At 35.8% G+C, this 23,857-nt stretch overlaps 1 protein-coding gene across 1 annotated transcript; it reads left to right on the top strand.

Annotated features, from left to right (window-relative positions):
* The first annotated feature begins 228 nt into the window (after positions 1-228).
* Positions 229-2,353, top strand: LOC149548166 (uncharacterized). Its single transcript, XM_089792210.1, has one exon. The coding sequence runs from the start codon at positions 543-545 to the stop codon at positions 1,665-1,667; it is 1,125 nt and encodes a 374-aa protein (XP_089648336.1). The 5' UTR covers positions 229-542; the 3' UTR covers positions 1,668-2,353.
* The last annotated feature ends 21,504 nt before the right edge of the window (positions 2,354-23,857 follow it).

Raw genomic sequence — 23,857 nt, forward strand, 5'->3', positions numbered from 1 at the left:
TTTAGATTTGATTGGTGAGTGTTAATGACATATTTAGATTGACATGAATGCATAAATATTCCTGCCTTGGCAAGGAACTAAAAAATGAAGCCTCCTCTTTCTTTTTTCCTACTAAATATATTATCCCTCCACCTTCTCTCTGAAGCATTCATAAAACCCAGTGCAAAGAAAAGAATAGAAGTGGAATCATAAAATTCTTGCAGTAGGGATCAAAACCAATGGGGAACAAAAGCTGGAGTCACGGCAGGCTGGATCCCAATAAGCCAAGAAAGATTTGCCAACCGTACCTTGGTGTATGTATATTTCGGAAACTTACATACACCACATAAATTCGAAAATTCTGAGGCACACAAAGTAGCAAATAGTGGAATAGCGCGTGGAGGATAAAGCGGATGGATATATTTTATGGAAGAAAACCCGCGAGAAGGCCTGTAAAAGTTGGGCGGCGCTCAATTGCCAACCCTCCTGAATAAACGGCATAATATAACGATTGAGGGGTTGAATGTAATGAGTGAAGTTGGTGCCTGCAATTGAATCAGAAAATGGGGTGTGCATCTTCAAAACATCTGGAAATGGTTGCCCAAGGCGAGGGATTGAAGCGCTATACCAAGTCTCTCTCTCGCTCGCGCATCAAAAAGAAGAGTAAGAAGAATACCAACATTGATGATCAGCAGCATGATCATCATGTGGCTCTCACCTCTTCCACCTATGGCGTCTTCAATCCCCAGACTTTTGAATCCGAGGAGCAGGAACCCCCCGAGAAAGGTAAGACTTCCGATTCTTCCACGCATCAAATTTATGAAAAGTTGAAGAATTTTGAGTCAGACTCAGGCCCTGAGCCATGGAGTGAAGTTAGCAAAGCTCTAGACAATCTAAAGGAGAAGAACGTGTCTAGGGATTTGGGTATTGGTGGGAAGATCAATTCATTTGATAGCAATTCCATCACATTCCATACCCTGGAAGAACTGGATGCCAAGAATGCCAATGAGGTGGGTTTAGGTTTGGGGCAGACCCGGGGATTGGATTTGGATATGCCCAATATCAATGCCCCATTCAATCAGGATTCATTGCTGAAAAATGAAAACCCCAACGAGAAAAATGCTGCCATAAAGAATGAGTTTGATGAAGATATGAGGGGTAAAGGGCCTCCATCTGGCCGTAGGGTTGTTGAAGCCAAGGCAAACCCTCTTGACGGTTTTGAGGAGAAGTGTCCACCGGGCGGAGAGAAAGGAGTGGTGCTTTACACGACATCATTGCGAGGAATCAGAAAGACCTTTGAGGATTGCAACAAAGTAAGATCTGTGCTTGAAAGCTACGGTGTCCCTATTGATGAGAGGGATGTTTCTATGCATCTGGAGTTTCGGAATGAGCTTAAGGAGTTAATGGGGCAGCCCGTACCTGTCCCCAGATTGTTCATTAAGGGCAGATATATTGGTGGTGCTGAGGAAGTTTTGCTGTTTAATGATGATGGCAAGCTGGATGAATTTCTCACCGGACTTTCAACAGGCAATGCTTGTTGCAAGGCTTGTGATGGATGCGGGGGAATGAGGTTTGTGCCATGTTTGGAATGCAGTGGAAGCTGCAAGCTTATCAATGATGAAGGGTTGTCGGTCAGGTGTCCTCATTGCAATGAAAATGGTTTGATTCAATGCCCCATATGCTCTTGACTTGTATAGGGTATTAATCCACTTTCGAATCCTTCATGTACACATTTTTTCCCATTTTTCTAGGTTCAAACCACATTTGAAAGTAAATGGTGTTCAAGTGGTTTGAGTAAAATTAGGTAGCCCTTCTACAGAGTTTTGTATCTTTTAGTTTACATATTATCTCCTGCATTTCAATTGGTGTGTGGGTGTTTGGTCACTGTTGCTCATCTTCGGTCTAGAAGAAGAGATGGAAATATTATTCCTGTATTGATTTTGTTCAGAGTGGTTTGCTGTCCTTGAAGGAGTCTATCTTGAGAGGTATTTACGAGTTTGTTTAGCAGCTCCATCATTTTTTAGGGTATTCCGGGCTTATAGGTTTGGATGGTGAGTGCCTTCTGAAGATATGTGGCTTGCAAAGAGATAAGGCAAAGTGTAGGGATATGTCACGCGTTGCAATTCACTACTTACAGAAAGGCAAGCAAAGGCCATTTTTGCCTTCTTTACCAATGTCATTTGAAGAGGACGTCTATCATGATAAATGAATCATGTGATTTGTTTTAGGGTTAGTTCACTTTATTGTAAGCTGCGATTGTTCACTGATAAACAGAGTGTGTAATTGCACGAATTACGTATCTTATACAGTGTGATATGATTGAATTGTATTTGGTTCCATTTAATCAAAGTTTCTTATATGGGATGGTAGCAAATTTGCTGCAATGTGTCAAACATTTTGTTCTCTTATGCAATTTTTCTGATATGTTCTGCTGTCAATTTGAACTATTCATTATTCTCGCACGAATGGATTTGTCTTGATGCCATTTGGTTGCTGTGACATATCCAAAGCATTCAAATGCGAAAGTTTTGATGTATTTAATGAGAGGCCTTTCACAATTTCTGAATAACATAGCAATATTCAATACATAGCCATACATTGAATAGGGCTAGCATAAACAAATTGCCTGTTTTAAATAATCAGTGAAACCAATTGGGTAAAGATAATTCTACTTTGGATAATAATTTTGAAATGAGGAAGGCTTACAAGGCATTCATTTAAATACCCTTGTCTACTGATTTTTTGCAATATATGGAAAAGAAAAGTCATTAAAGTAGTGACTACTCATGGGTAATAGTCATGGCAGTGATTATTTCAGTATGAAAATACTGAACGTTGTGAAGAACCTTACAAAACAAAACTATCTAAAGAATACTTCAAGAGGGAAGCCCCAATAGTTTTTAGGTAGTCATGAGAAGAGGCTACAGTGTTCTGTGCTTGAGAGAGACGAGGGTCAATATCCATTTTTCTTCATTTTCTTTTCTCGATCAGCTTCTTGCAAGATCGATGTTTGAAAGGTAGAATATCGCATGTTATTTATTTTACCTATTATGGCTCATGTGCAGAGTTCCTCGGCAGTGGTTTGTATTTTTTAGTTGCTAGTTTGATGGATGCAGTGCAGATCTGCTATAAAATGCTTTGATAGGAATATGGCATGGGTATTTCCAAAACAGGGTATGATCATAGGAAGCCCCCAAAAAGTCAGAATTGGATTATTGTACGTCTCAATTATATGCTAGTTCTTTGTTGTAAAACTTTATCTTTTTCTTTTGTTCTTTTATATTCTGATCTATTCTGATGATAGACCATGTAGTATGATCTGAAATGTTGATGTAAGAAACGGTCACACAATCATAATAGATCTGACACTTGTATTGTTTGGAAGATCTGTTTGAAATCTGTAGTTCTCAACATCCTAAGGTTTTTGTGTTTGCCATATATTTGGCTAATAAATTTGCTGAGAATAGAGTTTGTTCTGGAAACCCATCATTTTGGTGCTTCTGAGAATCCAATGTGTTAGGGAAGGATGTGAAAGTGATTTGCTTGTGATGTGTTGGTTGCACGAATGGATCCATTTGAGTACCAGAGATCAAGCATCCGAAATGGAGCTCAGATTACTGTCAGTATTTATTATGTACCAAACCAAAAGACCATCTGTCTCATGCCTTCCAAAACTTAATTGTTCTTTATCATTTTACTAAATTATTTACATATGAATTGCAAATTAATTTACATTCATGTTTAGTCATTATTTAGTATAGAAGGTTATGTTGTTTGGGAATGCATAGTGCAATTGAAGTTGTTCAATGGATTAACATTTCAAATTTGTAATTTAATTTTTAATAGGTTATTCAAAAATATTTTTCAAATATGTAAAATTCATTTGTTGGAAGTCTGTAAGTTCTTATATAGTTATGTATTTTTAAAATGTAATTTTGAGATTGTTTCTATATTAAGAAAAAAATATAAGTAATATATTTTCATTAAATCATTTCAATTTGTCTTTTTGAATTCAAGCTTCATTAATTTTTTTAAGTGACAAATCAATTATAACATATAATCTTGAATAGATAATACCCACTTTTAGTAGATTAAGGTTTTTTTAATTTTTATTTTTTTTATTAAATCACTAATCTCTTTTTCTAATATCTTTTAATATTTCTTCTTATTAGTATTTGTTATTAAAAAAAATATTATTAAAAAAAAACTATTGAATTTGTTATAAAAAATATTATTTTCATTCATTAGTAAAGTCAACATGTTAATTTCTGAAATTAGAAAACCATCAAAATTATTTATCTTACATTGGTTGGCTAATGGATTCAACATCTCATATACAAGTTTGAGGAAAAAGAGTTGAGGCAATACTTGAGCATTTATAGAAGTTGTATTATACACGCACACGCACACACACACACACACACACACACACACACACACACACACACACGCGCGATTAAATTATTTAAATTTATTTGAATTCAAAATATTGAATATTCTAAAATTAAAGATATTTATTTTATTATTATATAACTCAGAGTGAGTAATAAATATTTTGTTTAAATTTAAAGCAAAATAAACAATATAGAAAAATTAGATTATACAATTCTTAACTTTTTAATATGCTATGAAAATTACAAAGCTATTTTTTTTACATATGCTAAATATACAAATATTTACACTCTTTTAACAAAGTCAGAGTTTTCCAAGCCTTTTAGTTTTATCTTCTTACAAGAAGATCAAATTTATTTAATGTTTTAAGATAATACAATATAGATAAAGTGATTCAATAATTTTTAAAGTAAATATTAAATATTTCCCATTGGCTAGTTAAAATTTAATATTTATTTTTTAATTGATATAACTCAAGTTAAAAGTTTTCTCCATTTTAAATTTATCTATTTATTGAAGAGTAACACATAAAATACCAATGAAAGTTGTTGGTAAACAAATTTGTCACCATAAAAATGGCCCAACAGAGCGTATGTGGCAAACTGTTCACAAAAGTTGGATAGGCCCTTGGTATGCGGCCTTCCTCTGCGTATAGAGGGGCAACTCCCTTGTATGATATAATTTTGAAGTTTTTAAATAAAAATGAAATCAAATGTTAAAAGATGAGAACACTCATGATGACAAATGCACCACACAACTTCACAACTTCCTTGAATTAACATAAACTAGCTAATTACAACAATCAAGATCTACACTTGAAGGCTACTATTAGCACAATGCTGATTTGATAATTCATGAACATTCACACAATACCATGAAAACACTCATTACAAAGAAATGATCAACATCTCAACTTTCAGATATGTACAAAGAGAACTCAAAATGTGTTTCCTTTTTATTTCTTTGCACCAAGAACATAAAAGAAATTTATGATCACAAGAACAAAATTTGTACACACTTTCCAAAAATTGTCTTGCTACCAAGACTTTAAGATAGTGTCCCCTTATTTCCAAATCCAAAAAGTCCCTTTTTACAAAGCTAAGATGATTTCTTATATGGGCATCAAGGTTAAGAACTACTCCTTCGTGGTTAATAACTACTTCCCAAATACATGATTTGGGTGAGGTTAATTAACCTCTACAATATTAACCCAAAATGACTAAAGTCGCTGATTACATAGGTAGAAGATTAAAACCATTACATCACATGAAGGATAAGGCATTTTAGAGAGCCTTGTTATGGCTTCAAAATCTATGGGGATAGGAATGAAGGTACAAGCCATTGCACATTTTCTCCAAGACATCAAACCCCATTATTGAATGCCTCGAAGCTTTTCATCTGATCATGGAACACTAATGATCATATGTTTGGAAGGGTTGGCTTTCAAAATGTTCTCCATCCATGTGAATTACGTGGCCGATTCTAGGAAGACATTGTCAATTTTCCAAAATAATGAGCTTGAGCTTCATCTCTGCCACAAATATTCAAGAGACACTTTGTCAAATAGTTTGAGTGCATGGCCTTGAGCTCAATCAAATGCATTGTGTGAATGAACTTGCAAGCTCTCTAGAGTCGATTGATATTGTCGCCTACGTGCACTCATATCTCCATGTTCATCTTTGTAAGCATGCCCATGCTTTTCTTTAAGGTGATATCCCCAAATGATATTAAAACAAAAATGTACAATTTTAATTTCCACTTGAATTATTGGTTGGAGGGTGAAGAGAAAATAATGAAACAGATGACTATAGTTTTCAATTTCTTCACATTGACTATATTGATCTCCTCTACTTGCACGCTGGAATACTTGGATGGATGATGAGCTTGTCTATGATGATCGAGATAATCAATTTTGCAGTTTGAATCTCGAGTATTATGTCAAATGGTTATCGTGCATCATCTCTACTATGCCAACGTTCAAAGAAAAGTTTCAAACACACTAAAAAACCAAGCGTAGTGCAAATATGAGTGGTCAACTAGCAAAGACCATTCAATGTACTATGGCTGGGAAGATGAAGGATGGTTGGTCTGACATTCCATGTGCTTTTTCTATGATCTTGTGCTAATTCGCTTGTCATTTTACTGTGGGCTATGAGAATGGAAGTGATGGGCAACACTTCTATCTTGCTTGAACATTCTGTCACACAATCTTTGTTAATAGCTTATGCCTCTACAGTTTCCATGCGTTGAAGCTTTGTTGGATTATCTCCAATTGAATAGTTAGCAATAGCATTAGCCAGTGATTCATCTTTTCAATTCTCTTCTTTTACTAACTTGATTAGAGAGGTTAATTAACCACCTTCAAAATACATATTTTGGAGCTTAACCTTAACCTTTGAGACAAAAAAGTTAAGGTTAATGATGGGGGAGAGAATACATGTTTTGACCCCCAAACCTTAACCTCTTTTTAGAAGGTTAATTTTGCAAACTTATCTTAACCTTTTGATGGAGAGGTTAATGGTTAAGCTTTCAAAGTGAAACACGTGTTTTGACATTTAATGTTACCCTTTTTAGAGATTAATGGTTAATGATGCAATTGAAAATACGTATTTTGGTCCATTCCATTAACCTATGAGAACTTTTGACTCAAGGACTAGATTTTAAAATTTTGAAGTGTTGGACGGAGCTGGTGATTAGCCAGAGGATTTGAAGGGTGAAATTTCTCAAAAACTCTAAGGGAAAGCAAGCATTTTAATGCTTAAAATGAGGCTTATTTTGAAAAAAACCATAGCTCAGGAAAGGCAAGGATTGAGGCAATTTGATATTTGGGCAACAAAAGTACAACATTTTGTTTTGCATGAGAGAAGATAGACTCCAAGAAGATGAATGCGCACTAACTCTATTGTTATATCATTTTATGTTAATTTGAGTGGGACATTTTTAATAATTTCTCAATTTAAACAAATAATTTTTTAAAAAATTTATTTGGATAGGTAAGAGGCCAAAGCCAAGAATCGTTGGTATTATTATGTGTTGTTATTAATTATTATTATTATGCATTAATCTTGAATAGATTTGAACCCAAGACCTCCCACATAGGAGGCTCACAATTTACCAGTGTGTTGTATGCTCTTGCCTCAATTTAAACAAAGATTAATTTTATATATAATTTGGAATACAATTTTTTTTTTGGTCAAAAAATTGTGTCAGCCCTTGCCATTAATAATTTTCTGACTATTTTTAACTCTTGTATATAATTCTTATATTTATAAATTAATTTATCTATACTTTGAACTCTTATTTTTTTTCCATTTCTTTAAAAAATTAATTAGTTGTTATCTCTACTTTTAACTCATGTTTTTCTTTCTTTTTATTTAATTTTAATTTAAAAAATCGATTGAAGTTTTAGTTTTTAAATTATTTTAATTAGTTTAGTTTTTTTTACTTCAAATATTAATCTTTAGTTGAGCTAATAGGATATATGTGGGAGGAGTTCCTATTTTTTAAACTATATTTTTAAATATTTCTCATATTAATTTCTAAAAAAAATTAAAAATAATTATTTTACTCATATATTTAAGCCAATAAACTTTAAATTAGTTTAGTTTTTAGTTTTTATATTAAATTTTTAGTTTGTAAATTATTTAAATTTATTTTTTAAATTAGTATAGTTTTCATTTAAATATTGCTTTTTAGTTTAGCCAATATGATATGATATTTGTGGGAGTTGTTATTTTTAAATATATATATATTTTAAAATATTTCTCATTTTAATTTTTCATTAAAAAAATAACGGAGTTTTTTTAAATGATTTTTTTAAATATATTTAAGTTGGTAGATTTTAAATTAGTTATCTTTTTATTTTTAAAAACAATTTTATTCATATATTTAAGCTAATAGACTTTAAATTAATAAGTAGAAGATATTTTTCCACAAGTTAAATTGTGATATTGTTACTAGGGTATAACTATGTAGTTTTTGAGTCAAACTCATTGACTCATGGTCAATGAGTAATGATTTACAAGACTCCATCTCTCATGATAATAAATAGAACACTTAGCAATCATTAGATCTAGGTGATGCACAAAGGTGAAGCATTAGGACTTCCCTTAGTTTAGTTTTTAGTTTTTATTTTTTATAATTATTTCAATTTATATATTTTGCTCCACTTTTTTTTTTTTTGAAAAGTAGGGGTAAAAACTTTATTGAAAATTAGAACAACTAAATACAAAATAGCAAAGGGCCAAAGCCCCAATAACCACCAAAGACCACAAAAAAGGAAAGAACTAGATCATCACTCCCCAATACCACTTACATCTTCTGCAAGAGTCCTCTCTAGTTCCTAACATAACTCGTAGGGCATCTACTCCCACTCATTAATCTTTCGCCCATCTATATTTTTTGATGCCCATTTTGCCAAACAATTAGCCACCCTATTCCATTCCCTTGGAATATGGGCATAAGACACTGAATCTATCAAAGAGCTAACTTGTAATATTTGTTGCACTATCATAGGCAGCTACCAGCTAACATAAAAAATCTTCCTCTCAAGGCGCAGATTGACCAGGACTTGAGAGTCAACCTCACAAATCACCTTACACCACCCTAGAGCATAAGCCTACTTCAAAGCATATAGGATAGCCAAGCCTTCCATCCTATTAACAGTCTACATCCCTTTATTAGCCAAGAAAATAAAAACCACTAATCCAAAAGAATCCCTACCAATCCCACCAATCCTAGCCAAACCTGGATTACCCCTGGAAGAACCATCCATATTTATTTTCAAAAAACCAACAGGAGGGGGCAGCCATCTCCCCATCCTTTGAACTTTTTGCTTCACATGTCTACCTCTCCTAATACAAGCTAAGGCCGGAGATATCCCTTGTATACCAAACCTATCAACCATCTCAGCATCACCTTTCTCAAGTGACAACACAATCTCACTCTTATCTTCGACAATTTCTTGGATCATTCTGACAATTCTAATCCAAACCTATTGAATCCACAATTTTTTGCCTTAAAAGATTCTTTGATTCCTTTCCAACCATACTTGCCATAGTAGAAAGATAGGTCCAGCATACCAAACATCCTGCAAGAAGGGAGTTGAGGAGGGGGCCTTCCCAATCTCATCCAAAACTCTGCCAGGGAGGAGGCATGAATGCACGGGCATTTCCAAACATCCCACTAGAAATTCTAGAGTTGTAGGGTGAAGGAGCAGCAGAAGAATAAGTGTGGAGAGTCTTCCTCCTCACCACTATAGAGTGTTAACACACATCAAAGGGCCAAAAAAGCTCCTCTTCCAAATATTGTCCCAAGTCAAACATCTATTCTAGACCAAAGTTCAAATAAAGCAATTACACTTTGGCCAAGAGAACTTATTCCAGACTTTCTTCCACTAGTGAACCCCTCCCTGCAAATTGCTGGGAGAGCAACTCTTGATACCCAGAAGGAACAATGTAAGCACCCTTGGGATTAAGGGACCATGCCAACACCTCACTATCCATAAGGGTGCTATAGTTATGACAAGAAAGAATTTAATGAAGCTTAGCGCACTCCACCTCCAAACCAAAAATAGGCCATTCCTCTGGGTTCTTCCATCTTGCTTCCACCAACTGCCCCTGAAGGGAAAAGGACTTAAAGTCACACATCCTTGTCCATCCAGCTTCACAAAACCTCTGGGACAATATACACAAATGGGGATATTGGACAACCATTGGAGGGTAGCCATCCCAAGAATCATGCCAGAAATGTGCCTCTATCCCACTCTTGTAGATCCAGAATAGGCCACCCTTAATGAGCACAACCTCTTTCTTGATAGTAGTCTAAATCATCGAGCCTTTTCTTGTCAAGCTATACTGAGGGATATCTTTCTGGGGGAATCCTAGAAAAGTACTTATGGGACAAAGTTATAGCCTACACCTAGTCCTATTCCACACACCATCGCCAATACAATTTAGCTACTAGAGCAGTACCAAATAGCAATGGTTGCCGTAATCCAAGACCACCAAACTGTTTTGGGCTACAAACAACCTTTCATTTAATAAGGCTCCACTTAGTTGATGATAAATTACCAGCCCATAAAAATTGTCTTGCTAAGGAATCAAGGCCCTTAATGAAGCTCATTGGCACCACCTAAATCATACACCTATAGAGAGGAAGAGCCTACACCATAGATTGAAGTAGCTAGACCCGACTAGCAAAGGATAGCTAGTAATGGGTCCAATGATTAACTTTGACACTGAGCTTATCCAGAATAACCTGCCAAGAATCCCTAGATTGCTTGCCAGCTGAGATAGGGATCCCAAGGTATAGCAATGGAAGACTCCCAATTTGGAATTTGAGAATATGAGGAACTCTTCATTGAATGGAAGGTGGAGTGTTGAAGAAAAAAATGGAAGACTTGCCCTCATTAATTAACTAGCCTAAAGCAGCAAGATAAACATCCAACACCTTGCACATATTAGAAGCCTCCCTATTGGTAGTGTTGGTGTAAACAAGTATTTATTTATTACCCTTACTTAAGTTTACTTAGGTTTATGAATTATTTAATTATTTTGCATTATTTTATTATTTATTTAGGTGAGACACTTAGGAGTTTGTGTACTCTCATTGATGTACGAAACTCTAATTATGCACATGGTGTCTACAACACAAGAGTTTGCATTATTCACCGAGTTGTCATATTGACAACATTGTTATCCGCACTCCTCATTTAACACATGTTGTCTACACCACTGATTTGCGTGCTACACCATTGTAGGCTTATCCTCACATCATCGCACTTAATTCTGTGCTTAATGGAGGATAACCCATATCTGGTGGACATGTGCCTAGTTGTATGAGTTATCATAGTGCTGACTTCTATGTATTCTAGAAGTTCTCTTAAGGCCTTTATATACAGGCACTCATAGTGTACTCTGAAGCCAACATATTGAATGAATATCATCATTTTGATCATACTCTCTCTATTTTGGTCTACTGTGCGCTTGTGTTTGAGTTCCTTGGTCTTGGGTCAATTCTCGCCTAAGCCAAATTCTTACATGGTATTAGAGCCAAGGGAGATTCTCTACACATAACTGTTCGAGACCATTCATGCTTCAACACCTTGACACAAATCTAGAGCATCCACAAAAATCGTGAGCATCTAGAGCCAGATATGACCTCGCCATTGCATTTAGAGTGTTGATTTGGTGAAGATCAACTATAAATTTTCCTATGTTGGGTGGAAGTTGATTGTGAGGCCAATTTTTTTTGCAAATCGAAACTCGGAGGCCCCAATTTGTAGTTCAGGTATGATCATTTTATTGATATGATTATTTGTGTTTCAGATCTATAATTATTTTATTTCTCTGTATTTTTTGAATTTGGTATTTTTGGATTTATTACATAGGTAGAGAATTTTTTTTTGCCGAACCGGGTAGTGACACCCCGGCTTGGCTCTCTATTTTGGTGGAGGAATATTCTATTATTTTTGCAAGCTTATTATTATTAATCTGTGGGCAACATTTCTTGTCAGGTTGTACACCTCTGTGAAATTTGGCATATCACCCCTTCATTGGTTAGGGATCCAACTTTTCGGCCAACACCTTTCATCGGCAGGCTATTCAATTTACACCCACAATGTATTGGTTTTATCTACCTCGAAGGCCCTAAACCCCACGCATGTGGGACTATTGCCAAGGTTCCGACCACTGTCATTTTTTGCATTTCGGCAACCTTTAAATAAATTCTAGCAGCACAACACTTTCCATCCAGTGAAGACAATCCGATGTCAAAAAAATATAAAAATGGTTGCATCACAATGGCCCACATAGCAACCAACTATAGCAGAACATGCATCCACATGGAATCTCAATCAAAAGACATGTTGACATCCTCCACAGTCTTGTACATGCAGGTACCAATAGTTGTCAAACACGTGGCGTAAATTGATTCGCCACTACAGTGACACGTCATTCTCTCCCTAGTCAACGAATTTGCTTATGTGGAAGAACACAATAGGAATCCATACATGGAGTCAGTGGGCACGTGGACAATCTATACAATTCTGTACAATGTTGATGTCATGCTGACATCATCATAGGCCAAGGGGATGCTGACATCATCATTTTGCTACATTAAAATTGATAGCCATCTAACCGTCATTCTAGGGAAAAATACAACTACTGTGATGGCTATATGACCATCAAATTTAACCCCTTCATTTGTTGATGCAACCCCTCTCTAGATTGATTTTGGTTTTTGTAGTCTGACTTCAGGAGGCCATAACTCGGACATTTGGACTCCAAATAAAGTGCAATTTTTTTTTGAAATTTGGTAGAATTTCCTAAACTTTTTAGTGGTGTAGTTATTTTTTGGTTTTGATGCATGGATTTGTTAGAATTTGTATTTTTTGGCGATTGTACTTGCATAATCCTACATTTTGCAACTTCAAACGCTCCGTACAGGCACATCTAATGTCAAAAATAGGTTCTGATTTTTTTGAAAGTGTGTTATTTTTCATCTACTTTCTAGATCTACTATTAGATTGTAGGGTTGTCTGGACAAAAGTGTCACTTTCAGAAATAGGGCCTTTCTTTTCTTTGTAATTCTTTAAAATTGTAGCACATTCTAAAGTTCCATATTTGTAATCCATTAAGAGGTTGTAACAAGAAAAATCAAAAGTCCACAAAGGCCAAAATTGGCAAGTGGCCCATTGTAATCACACTACTGATAAAGTGCCCAAAGCATCTATTTTGGGGGGGTTTCTTGATTTAGTGAAAAGGGGGGGGGGGGGGGGGGTTCTTTTTTTTTTTTTTTGCATTTTTCTTTCATTTTCTGCATTATGGGAAACTTTAAGTTTCCTAAATTAACTCCTCATAACTATACTACATGATCAATCAAAATGTGGTATCACTTAATGCATAATGGAGTTTCACAATATGTAGATGGTACTCTTCCTAAACCAACAACTGATAAAGTATGAACATGTGATATTTCAGCTTGGGTAACAATGGATAGGAAATCCCTAGGTGATATATGTTTGGGGGTTGATGATAAGATCATGTATTAGATTAAAAAGTGTTCTACATCAAAAGAAGCTTGGGATACCCTTGAATGCATTTATGGTAAAGTGTTTGAAGATGATGTTTTCAAAATTGAAGATGAGCTTGTCTCCTTAGATACTAAGTCATATGATTCCATACAAGATTTCATCATCAAGGTGAATGAACTAAGGACAAAGCTTACTGATTGTCAGAGTTCTATCAAAGATGATAGACTAATCTATCTCATAAATAACAAGCTGCCATCAGAGTATTCCACATTTGTATCTTCTTTTAACACCTCAAAGACTACCCTAGGGTCTACCTATAAGAAAGTTACTTTTGATGAATATACTAAACTATTGGATGATGAAGAAAAGAAGTTGATATCAATGAGGATTCTCAAATCACCTTAGTCTAAAGCATTGGTGGCCAATGAGGGTTCTCAACATTCAACTGGACAATCTTCAAATAAAGGAAAGGGTAAGAAGAAATGGAAGAACAAATCTAAGGATGCAAAAAAGACAACACCACAATCTAATCAACAAGGTAAGTCCTCAAATTCCAACAAGAAGGGGGGCAACAATAAGGAGAAGAAGAAGTGTGCTTATTGCAAGAAATTAGGTCATGAAGAACATGAGTGTTATCTCAAGAGGATTGATGAGTTGACCAACGTCATGAAGAAATATAATGTTCCAATGCCTAATGCTTATAAGGATAAAGGGTCTTCTTCAGATTCAAAGGGCAAAGGGCAAGAACTCATGGAAAATTTGAACTCTTCAAAGGAATGGATATTTGACTCAGGTGCCTCATATCACATGGGTTCTTCAAAGGAGGTTTTTTCTTCAATGAAGTAGTCCAAGGTACCGCACATCTTTGTGGGAAATGATAGCAAAATGGAAGTTAAAGGAAAAGGAAACGTGGAAATGGAAAATGGAGAGTTTCAAAATGTTCTCTATGTTCCAAATCTAAGTTCAAATCTCCTATCAATCTACCAAATCACTCACCTTGGAGATGGACATAGAGTTGAGTTCCTTCAAGACTTAGTAAAGGTGCACAATCTTAAAGATGATTCCTTGGTTGCAGTGGAGAAAGTGAATCATAACAAGAGGTTGTACTCTTTCTCTCATTATGTTCCCAAGTCTCCTTCAAAGGCCTTGTTAACATAATCAAATTAAAACATGCAATTATGGCATGAGCGACATGGTCATCTTGACTACCGCTACCTTTAGCAACTTTGCACATACCAAATGGTCAAAGGTCTACCTCAAATCAACTTTTCTAAGGGTGAATGTTTAATAGATTCAATGGATATGCATCCAGAGGGGAAGTTACAGAAAGGGAAGTCTTCAAGAGGACTAGGTGTTGTACATATGGTTCACATGGTATTAGTAGATCCTTTTGCAGTCAGCCAGGGTCGCTACATATTGAATTTCGTTGATGAATTTTCAAGATTCACTTTGGTCTACTTGTAGGGCCCATTTTCCATTTCACCAAGATTTAACGTGGTTCACCCAATCCCTGGGCTACGTCCACTAAACAGCAAGTCCGATCTTATTACAATCCAGTGATTACAACCTGATTACAATCCGTAATCCCTTACAGCTCAATACCGCCGCAAGAACCAATTTCGTATCACAACATTATATCAAATACCCAACCCTAAGCCCTTTTTATACAAGTATTAAACCGCTTTAGGGTTATAACATGTCGGCCATAATATGTCGGCTACCATGTCGGCTACTTCCCAAAATTTTTTTTTGGGGCGATGCCTCAGACCCCACTATTTATGAAGTATGTACAGTACTTTCCTGATCAGTCACCACAATCTAACAATAATTGTGGAGCCCATTTGCCGTTGCACCAAAAGCCATGACTGTTAGTGAACATGGAACACCACATAATTAACCACCTGTGGGTAGGGAAGCGCGTCGCATCACCCAACAATCTCCCCCTCGACGCGCATACCAGGTGCTTACGCGGGTCGGGAAGGCACCAGGGAGATTTGAACCCATGACCAAGCCAAAACCAGGCTCTGATACCAATTGTGGGGCCCATTTTCTGTTGTACCAAAAGCCATGACTGTTAGTGAATATGGAACACCACATAATTAACCACCTGTGGGCAGGGGAGCGCGTTGCATCACCCAACACTACTTTCTTCATAACAAGAATGAAGTGTTGGATAAGTTTCTAGACTTCAAGACTCATGTAGAATAGAAATCCAAAAAGGCCATCAAAGTTCTCCAAATGGACAATGGAAGCAGTATGTGAATAGAAGACTTAAGGACTTTTGCAGACTCGAGGGAATTGATCTTTAGACTCTACCAACATTCAGTCCGCATAAGACAGATGTTGCAACTTTGAGGATCTGAACTCTTAAGTCTATGGAAAGTTGCATGATCCATGCCAAGTCTCTAGATCCATCATTAGATGTTGAAGCAATTTCTAGTGCCACTCACATTCTTAATTGATCTCCTCATCCAGCCTTAGATGGAAAGACTCATTTTGAGGCATGGTGCAGTAGAAAACCAATTGTGACACACTTAGGAGTCTTTGGTTGTCCTACATGGGCAAAGATATCTTCTAGGGGATACAAGGAATAGTCACCTCGACCTTGTACTTTCATTGGTTATGAAGACAGTGTGAAGGCATATAGACTTTTAGATCCTGAGACACATCAAATATTTGTGGAGAAGGATGTATACTTTGAGGAAAGTTCACCAAGCTTGTCCTCCCATCCACTTTGCACATCATACTGTGTGGAAACTAATAGTGACACCGACAATAGTTCTTCAATAGATTCAGATATGTGGGGTTCTATCGATAGTTGTAGCGAGAGGTCACTACATTAGTTCAGTCCACATGCATACATCGCCACAGTGATAGGCCCAAAACAATAGGGTACATCCAGTCTTCTAGGTATAGTTCTAGTGATAGATTTGGAGGACAATATTGATGATTTGCCTCTTCTTCTTGATGCAGAAGTACCTTCTTCAATTGTCTTGAGGGCTTCATTCGACTCTCTTGTTCATTCTCTACATGATTGACCATTATAGGTTGAAGTGATTGTGGATACTTATGATCAGCAGTTGCAGCAAGGTTCTTCATTAGTTGCAAAGACAGATAGTTCTTTGAGATAGGTTCTTTAGCCAGTTGAGCAAGTTTCAAAGACATCACTTATTCATGGGATTCTTTCCATGCACAGTGTAAGCATCTTATTTCTACCTTTGGCATTGTTTCTTCCTAAGGGGAGGAACACCATTTTGCAGTCTTGGATCAACTTCTTCATTGGAGCAGTCATTGCTCGACATTCTTCCTTAGGGGGGAGGGGGGAACCTATCCTATCTCTCTTCCTCTTCTCATCATTCTCTTATGTATATATTGGATGTATGTCATAATGGGGGGGTCTTGATTACTCCATCCATCCATGCATCCCTATTTATCTCTCTTTTTGGGGGAGGGTTTTTCCCATGAGGTTTTCCCTCTTTCTCCGCTTTATGAGAGATTGTTTCTTCATTATGTACATGGGTACCTAACATGGCCTAGTAGCCAGGACCCATTCTGCATTGTATCCTAGATTTCATAAACTTAAAGGCATTCCCCTAAGTTGCACTTAAGGGAGGGTGTTGGTGTAAATAAGTATTTACTTATTACACTTACTTAAGTTTACTTAGGTTAATGCATTATTTAATAATTTTGCATTATTTTATTATTTATTTAGGTGAGACACTTAGGAGTTTTTGTACTCTCATTGATGTATGAAACTTTAATTATGCACATGGTGTCTACAACATAGGAGTTTGCATTATTCAGTGAGTTGTCATATTGACAACATAGTTACTTGCACTCCTCATTTAACACATGTTGTCTACACCACTGATTTGTGTGCTACACCATTGTAGGCTTATCCTCACATCATCACACTTAATTTTGTGCTTAATGGAGGATAAGCCATATCTGGTGGACATGTGCTTGGTTGTATGACTTATCATAGTGTTGACTTCTATACATTCTAGAAGGTCTCCTAAGGCCTTTATATATAGGCACTCGTAGTGTACTCTGAAGCCAACATATTGAATGAATATGATCATTTTGATCATACTCTCTCTATTTTGGTCTATTGTGTGCTTCTGTTTGAGTTCCTTGGTCTTGGGTAAATTCTGGCCTAAGCCAAATTCTTATAGGTAGCCATGCCCATCAAAGTCGTATCATCCAAAAAATATAGGTGAGATTATAGAGGAAGGTCCCTTCCGCATTGCCAACCCTAAATGAAGCCCCCTTCAACATTACTTTTTATCAACCATCCCAAACCTTCCACCAAAAGAAGAAATGGGTAAGGAGAGAGAGGGTCGCCTTGCCACAAACCTTGAGAGGCCCCAAAGAGATTAGAATTCTCCCCATTAATCAAAACTGAGAAAGAAGTCAAATTCACACAACTCATAACCCAATGAATCCATTCCTCCGCAAAACCAAAGGCACCCAAAACCTTCTAGAGGAAGGACCAACGAACCCTGTCATAAAGCCTTGGCCATGTCCAGCTTGATGAACATAGCCTTGTCTTTGGAATTGGTCATGGAATGAATAGTCTTAGTAGCCACAACCACCCCATCTAAAATTTGGTGGCCCGCCACAAAACCACGTTGTTCTTCAGAGATTAGCAACATAAGCCACTTTTTTAACCTATCAACAATCAACTTAGATATAATTTTATAAGTTACATTGCAAAGAGAAATAGGATGAAATTGACTTAACCGATCAACCCCCTCCCCCTTAGGGATGAGAGCAAGGAAGATAGAGTTCAAGGCCTAGAGCATTTGCTTATTCTTCTAGGATTCTTGAACAATTGCCAATAAATCTAATTTGATAATGTCCCAAAATTCCTGGAAGAACTCAATTGGGAAGCCATCTGGACCATGAGGCTTTCCTTTTTTCATCTAGAAAGCAATCTTCTCTAACTCCTCCAAAGATATGGCACTCATAAGATACTCTTTCATTTCCAAAAAAACCAGAGAAGGAATACAGGAGAAGACCTAAGCCTCTGCAATCGAGTCCCCCTGCGATTCCTCCCTAAACAAAGAAGCAAAATATTGCATAGCTTCATTTGAGATATCTTGAGTAGAAGAGAGAACCTCCCCCCTATCAGTCACCAAAGTTGATATAGAATTACCATGTTGTCTGGCCTTCACCAAATTGAAGAAGAAGGCAATATTCTTATCTCCCTCTTGAAGCCACTCAATCAAAACTTTTTGTTTCCAAAAGATTTCCTCTCTTAGCTCCCATTCCTCCAAGGTTTTTAAAGCCCTAACTTCCTCCTACAACAAATACTTAGACACCTCGTCCTTCCTAATCAACCTGGTAATATCATTCAACTCTGCTTGAGCCTCATTTTTCACATGGTAAATGTCAGAACTGGAAGACCACAATTTGCCCACCCAAAAACAAGGAACCATGAAGTGATCTAATCGTTTAGCAATGCACCTGTCACCCACCCTTCTATTTTTCCAAGTGAATTTCCCATTGCTACACATGATACCCACAAGATTGAGTGCCAATATATTATCCCGAAATAAGATAGAAGAGGGCTCAAGTCTTGCATTACCTCCCCATTTTTTAGTTAAATCAAGAATAGCATTAAAGTCTCTAGCAATAATCCATGGTAAGTAAGGAAATAAGCTATGAACCAAATGAATATTATTCCATACAAGAAGTTCACCTTAGAACTCAACCAGAGCATAGACATTGGAAAAAAAACATATTCTACCGATTCAGGGCACAAAGAAACCATGGATAAGGATGACTTAAAGAAAATCCATGACATAGATTGGATCTTTTTTGGGTTCCAGAGACATGCCACATCCCCCGAAGATCCTTGAGCTCCAATGCACTAACATTGACCATTCCTCCACAATTTAGTTGCTATACTTATCATACATTCCAGAGAAACCTTAGTCTCTTGAAGAAAAAGAACATCAGGAGAATGACTTCTAACTAATTCCTGAACAACTTTTGTCTAGGGTTGCTGTTCAAGCCCCTTACATCCGAAGAAATGATGATCATTTCGAAGGAGTCAAAAAGTGGGAATCCAAGGTCTTAATAGATCTTGACTCCACAAAAGTCTCCCCTATCATCTTAATCTTCTCCAAATCCTTCTTTCGTCCAATTTTAACACTTTTCTCTAAAACCCCCTTCTTGCCATCCTTTTGAAGAATGCCCAGATGAGGAGGAGATTTACCTTGCTTATCCATATCCAAAATCATAGTCTGTGCAGGAAGAGCAATGCACTCTACTCCCTGTCCTAAATCAATATTTGGCCCTAATATCATCTAAGCCCCTATCTACCCATCTATGACCATAGGCATGGTAGATTCCACATGAGAAGAGGTATTCTCCAGTCCAGAATTTGCCACAAATTGATCTACACTGATTAATCTAGGATTAACTTCTTGCTAACCCAATTCATCCAAGACCTCAAACCTGTTAAAAGTATCCTCATCTTGTCTCTCCATAGAGTCCTCTTCTAACCTCTATTTCAATTTTGAGCCTTAACCTGAACAAAACCCTTAGCATCCTTGCCCCCACCAACAACAAGCTTCTTCCCTTTATTAGCACCAAGAGTGTTAAGAGGAGGAGGCAGAGGCTATTGCTCCACTGACTTGGCCTTCAGGAATCTTCACAACAAGTGGCCATATTCATAACAAAGGTGGCTTAGGAAAGCAAGGGTCTCATAATCTAGTTGTTGCACCCATGAATGTGAGCCCACACACATTTCCACCACATCTGGAAATGGTCTACTCAAATCAAGTTCCACACAAATTCGAGCAAAAGTCATTACTTTCTTGTCCCAAGGTTTGTGTTGAAGACTCCATTGGCTTTCCAAGGATCGATGCAAGCATATGAAGAACATCCTCATGACAATATTCTGTTGGAAATATGGGTAACGAAACCCACACTGGAACATGATTTGGAAGATCCTTAGAAGGATTAAATCTTGCATGCCATGGCTTGATGAATAGCCCAGCCTGGTTGTAAAAATAGGGCCCACCCTAAAAAACCCTATTGCGATCAACTAGGCAAATAAATGTAACCATGAAAAAGTTATTTGCAAGCAACATGACCTCCATTTTGCCTCTAGTTCCCGAACTCTCTAAGCCCAATTGTCTAGAAATTGAAGAGAAACTCTTAATCCCAAGAGTTTCCAATACAACAAGTTCTTAGTATATTATTCAACATCCTCAACAATCATTTCAAAAGGGATTACCAATTTGGGCCTTTCTTTGTAGCACTTGAGGTAGCCATTAATCTTCACGATTCGAGATCCCCCAAGTGAGCTCGAATCTGTAGCACATATAATCTGAGAAAAGAGGGCATTTTCAAAAACCATCACCTCTTGTCCCAGTGGATTCAAGCCCATTACAACATGAAAGTCTATGTCAGGTGCAACCCTAGAAGGCTCACCCATAGCCATAGCCACGCACTGCCCTAAATAATCCACAACAAGGGGATCTATCTAGGCACCTCCGCAAGGTCGAGCAACCTAAATGTAGAATGATGTCCAATAAAAAAGGTAGACAATGCCTTCATCGACGAATGTCATAGCTCCCCACCCCCACATAACTGAACATCCACCCACTTCCTTTACACGCACAGAAAAAGCAAAGACAAGCTAGGGCACGACTACCCTAGCTTGATGTCAAATTGTAGAAACTCGCCATCCTAAAGCCTCTAATTTCATTTTTGCTCCACTTTATACATGTTATTTTTTGTCATATTATTTTTTTATTAATTTTACATAATAAATTTTAATGGGAATATTTTTTAGATGATAAGTTATTAGTATATGATAAATTAAATAAATAAATATTATTTATTTGATTTATTACAAAATTAAATTTTATTTTACTTAAAGTAAACACTTATCGACTCATCGTTGCAAGCACAAAAGCTTACGACTGCTTGTAATAGTAAAATGATAAATTGGGAGTTATTTTGAATTATAAATACTTTAAATTTAAAATATTAATTTTCAAATATTTTTATTCATATATACTTTTTTGAAAATAATAATTTTTGGTAATCTAGTCAATAGGCTATTACTCGAGCAAAGCCTAGTCTGATTGTCATGCCATCTTGTTGAATGGTCTGATAGAGGAGCTTTTGTTAAATGTCACTGAGTTGCTTCCATGAAAGGCAGTGGAGCAATCTATGTACTCTATGACATGGAGATGTTCGTCATTTTGTTGTTCGAAAATAGAGTTTGGGGAAATATGACTAGCTAGCCGCCTCTAGGAAAATATGGCCAACAAGTTTAGGGTGATAATGGACAACCTGCTGCGTCCAGTTGTGTAGATGCTAACAAAGATTTTTACCAATGTTCACTACAATATATTCTGGACTTCAACATTTACAATAGCTATCTATAAAGCTTTATATAGGAGAAGTTGAAATCCAATCTGCACATGTGAATGACAGTAAACCATGTGCCCCATGTTAGTCATTTCTATTAATTATTGAGCAAATTGGCTATGACAAAGATTGTATGCAAGACAAAACAAAGTCAAACCTTTTTTTTTTTTTTTTTGGAGATTCACAAAAATGTAGTGATTTTTTCTCAATTCTGTTGTTGTTTTCAACTACAAACTATGCAAATCATGAAGATCAAATGCTGAAATTTTCCATGATGTTTTCATTTTTTTGAAACTACATCCATATTAAATTTCTATTTATATTTTGAAAATTAAATGAAAGGACTATAACAATCAGTGTAGTAAAAAATTTGTAGAATATATGAGTTTTTTTAAAAAAATTGTTTGATGCAAAATCTAAAACAATTATGTGTTGGGAAGTTGCTTAAGGATTTACATTAAATTCATATTCTATTAAAAGAAAAGGTTATGGATTCAAAATGTATTCTAGTTGCCAATTTATACTTCGACTTTAGTTAAGGTTGATTCAATAGGATATAAATAAGTAAATACAATTAATTTAGAATATAACTGCAAATGTTGAATTGGTGTATATATTTTTGTAATTAAATAAGAATGATGATGATGAAATTAAGTTCAATCCAAAAAAGAATAATGTTGAATGGATGAGATTATCAAATTTGTTTGATGTGAAATCTAGAAGTAACACATTGTTAAGAAGTTGCTTTGGGATTTATATTATATCTATATTCTATTTGAGGAAAAGATTTTAAATTTAGAATGAATTTTTAGTGGTGGATTTATACTTAGTTCTAGTAATTTGTCTTGCAAGCTCATCTAGAGACTTGGTAGTATTTGAAAATATTTTTAGAGTACATTAATTATTATTGTATTGATAAATTAGAAGGATTAAAATTTGTCAGTAGTTTACTAATTTTATATGTTTGGGAAGTTAAACTATAGTCTTTTACCAGATTACTAAAATAACTTACAATAATACTTTATATCAAATTAAAAGAAAAATTATATTATCATAAATATGATATAAAAAATAGGCAAGAGCCTACAACACAATGACAAATTGTGAGCCTCTTATTGAAGAGGTATTGGGTTCAAATCTACTCACGCTTAATAAATAATAATAATTAATCACAACAAATAATAATAAATCTTGGCTATGGTCTCTTACCCATCAAAAAAAAATATTATATAAAAAATAACACTTTATATCAATAAAAATAATAATTATAATATTATAAATATTACATTAAAAATCATTAGGTAGTGGAGGAGGTCAAGCAAAAGAGTCAAGCAAAAGAAGAAGGTGGTGAAGAAGAAGAGGATAAGGTGATATAGAAGGAGAATTCCAAGAAAAAAAGGAAGGAGAAGTACAAAGGAAAGACAAATAAAAAGTAGGAGAAGAAGAAAAAGTAAAAGAAGAAGATGAAGTAGATTTCAAATAACAAGGTATACCTTATGTTGGCATAACCATTTCACCTCTATAACAAAGCTACAAATATAATAATAGATGAGGAATAACTTGAAGCTTAGGTATTATTTTTCCAAGGTCAAAGGATCATGTTTACAACAAATATCTGGACATGAGAAGGTTTTCTAAATGATGCATTGGGTGAGGTAATAGACATTGTTTACAATATTAAAACCACAATACACACCATTGTATGTTGTGATACTGATATATAACTACATGTGACCACCATGAAATAATGAAGACCCAAAAAGGGTACTAATAATACCAATATCCTTAGGTAGAAAAAGACAATTACCAATCGCAATGGCCTGAGAAATCATCATACAAAAATCTTAGGGAATGACTTTGAAGAAAGAAATGGTTGACATTAGAGACAATGAAAAGCGAGGATCAATATTTACTACTTTGTCCAAAGTGAAGACCTTAGATGTATTACGTCTCCAACATTCCTCTTTGAAAGATTTGCAAAAATATGAAGCCACCCATATATGGTCCTATGAAAAAATGAGGAAACAAGATTCGAAAATATGCTTCTAAGAAATGTAT

Source organism: Cupressus sempervirens, chromosome 7 (genome assembly GCF_028749045.1).
Source record: "Cupressus sempervirens isolate cs-2001-9-10 chromosome 7, ASM2874904v1, whole genome shotgun sequence".
NCBI lineage: Eukaryota > Viridiplantae > Streptophyta > Pinopsida > Cupressales > Cupressaceae > Cupressus > Cupressus sempervirens.

Coding starts and splice junctions, on each gene's coding strand:
- LOC149548166 (XM_089792210.1), top strand. CDS start 543: ATGGGGTGTGCATCTTCAAAACATCTGGAAATGGTTGCCCAAGGCGAG.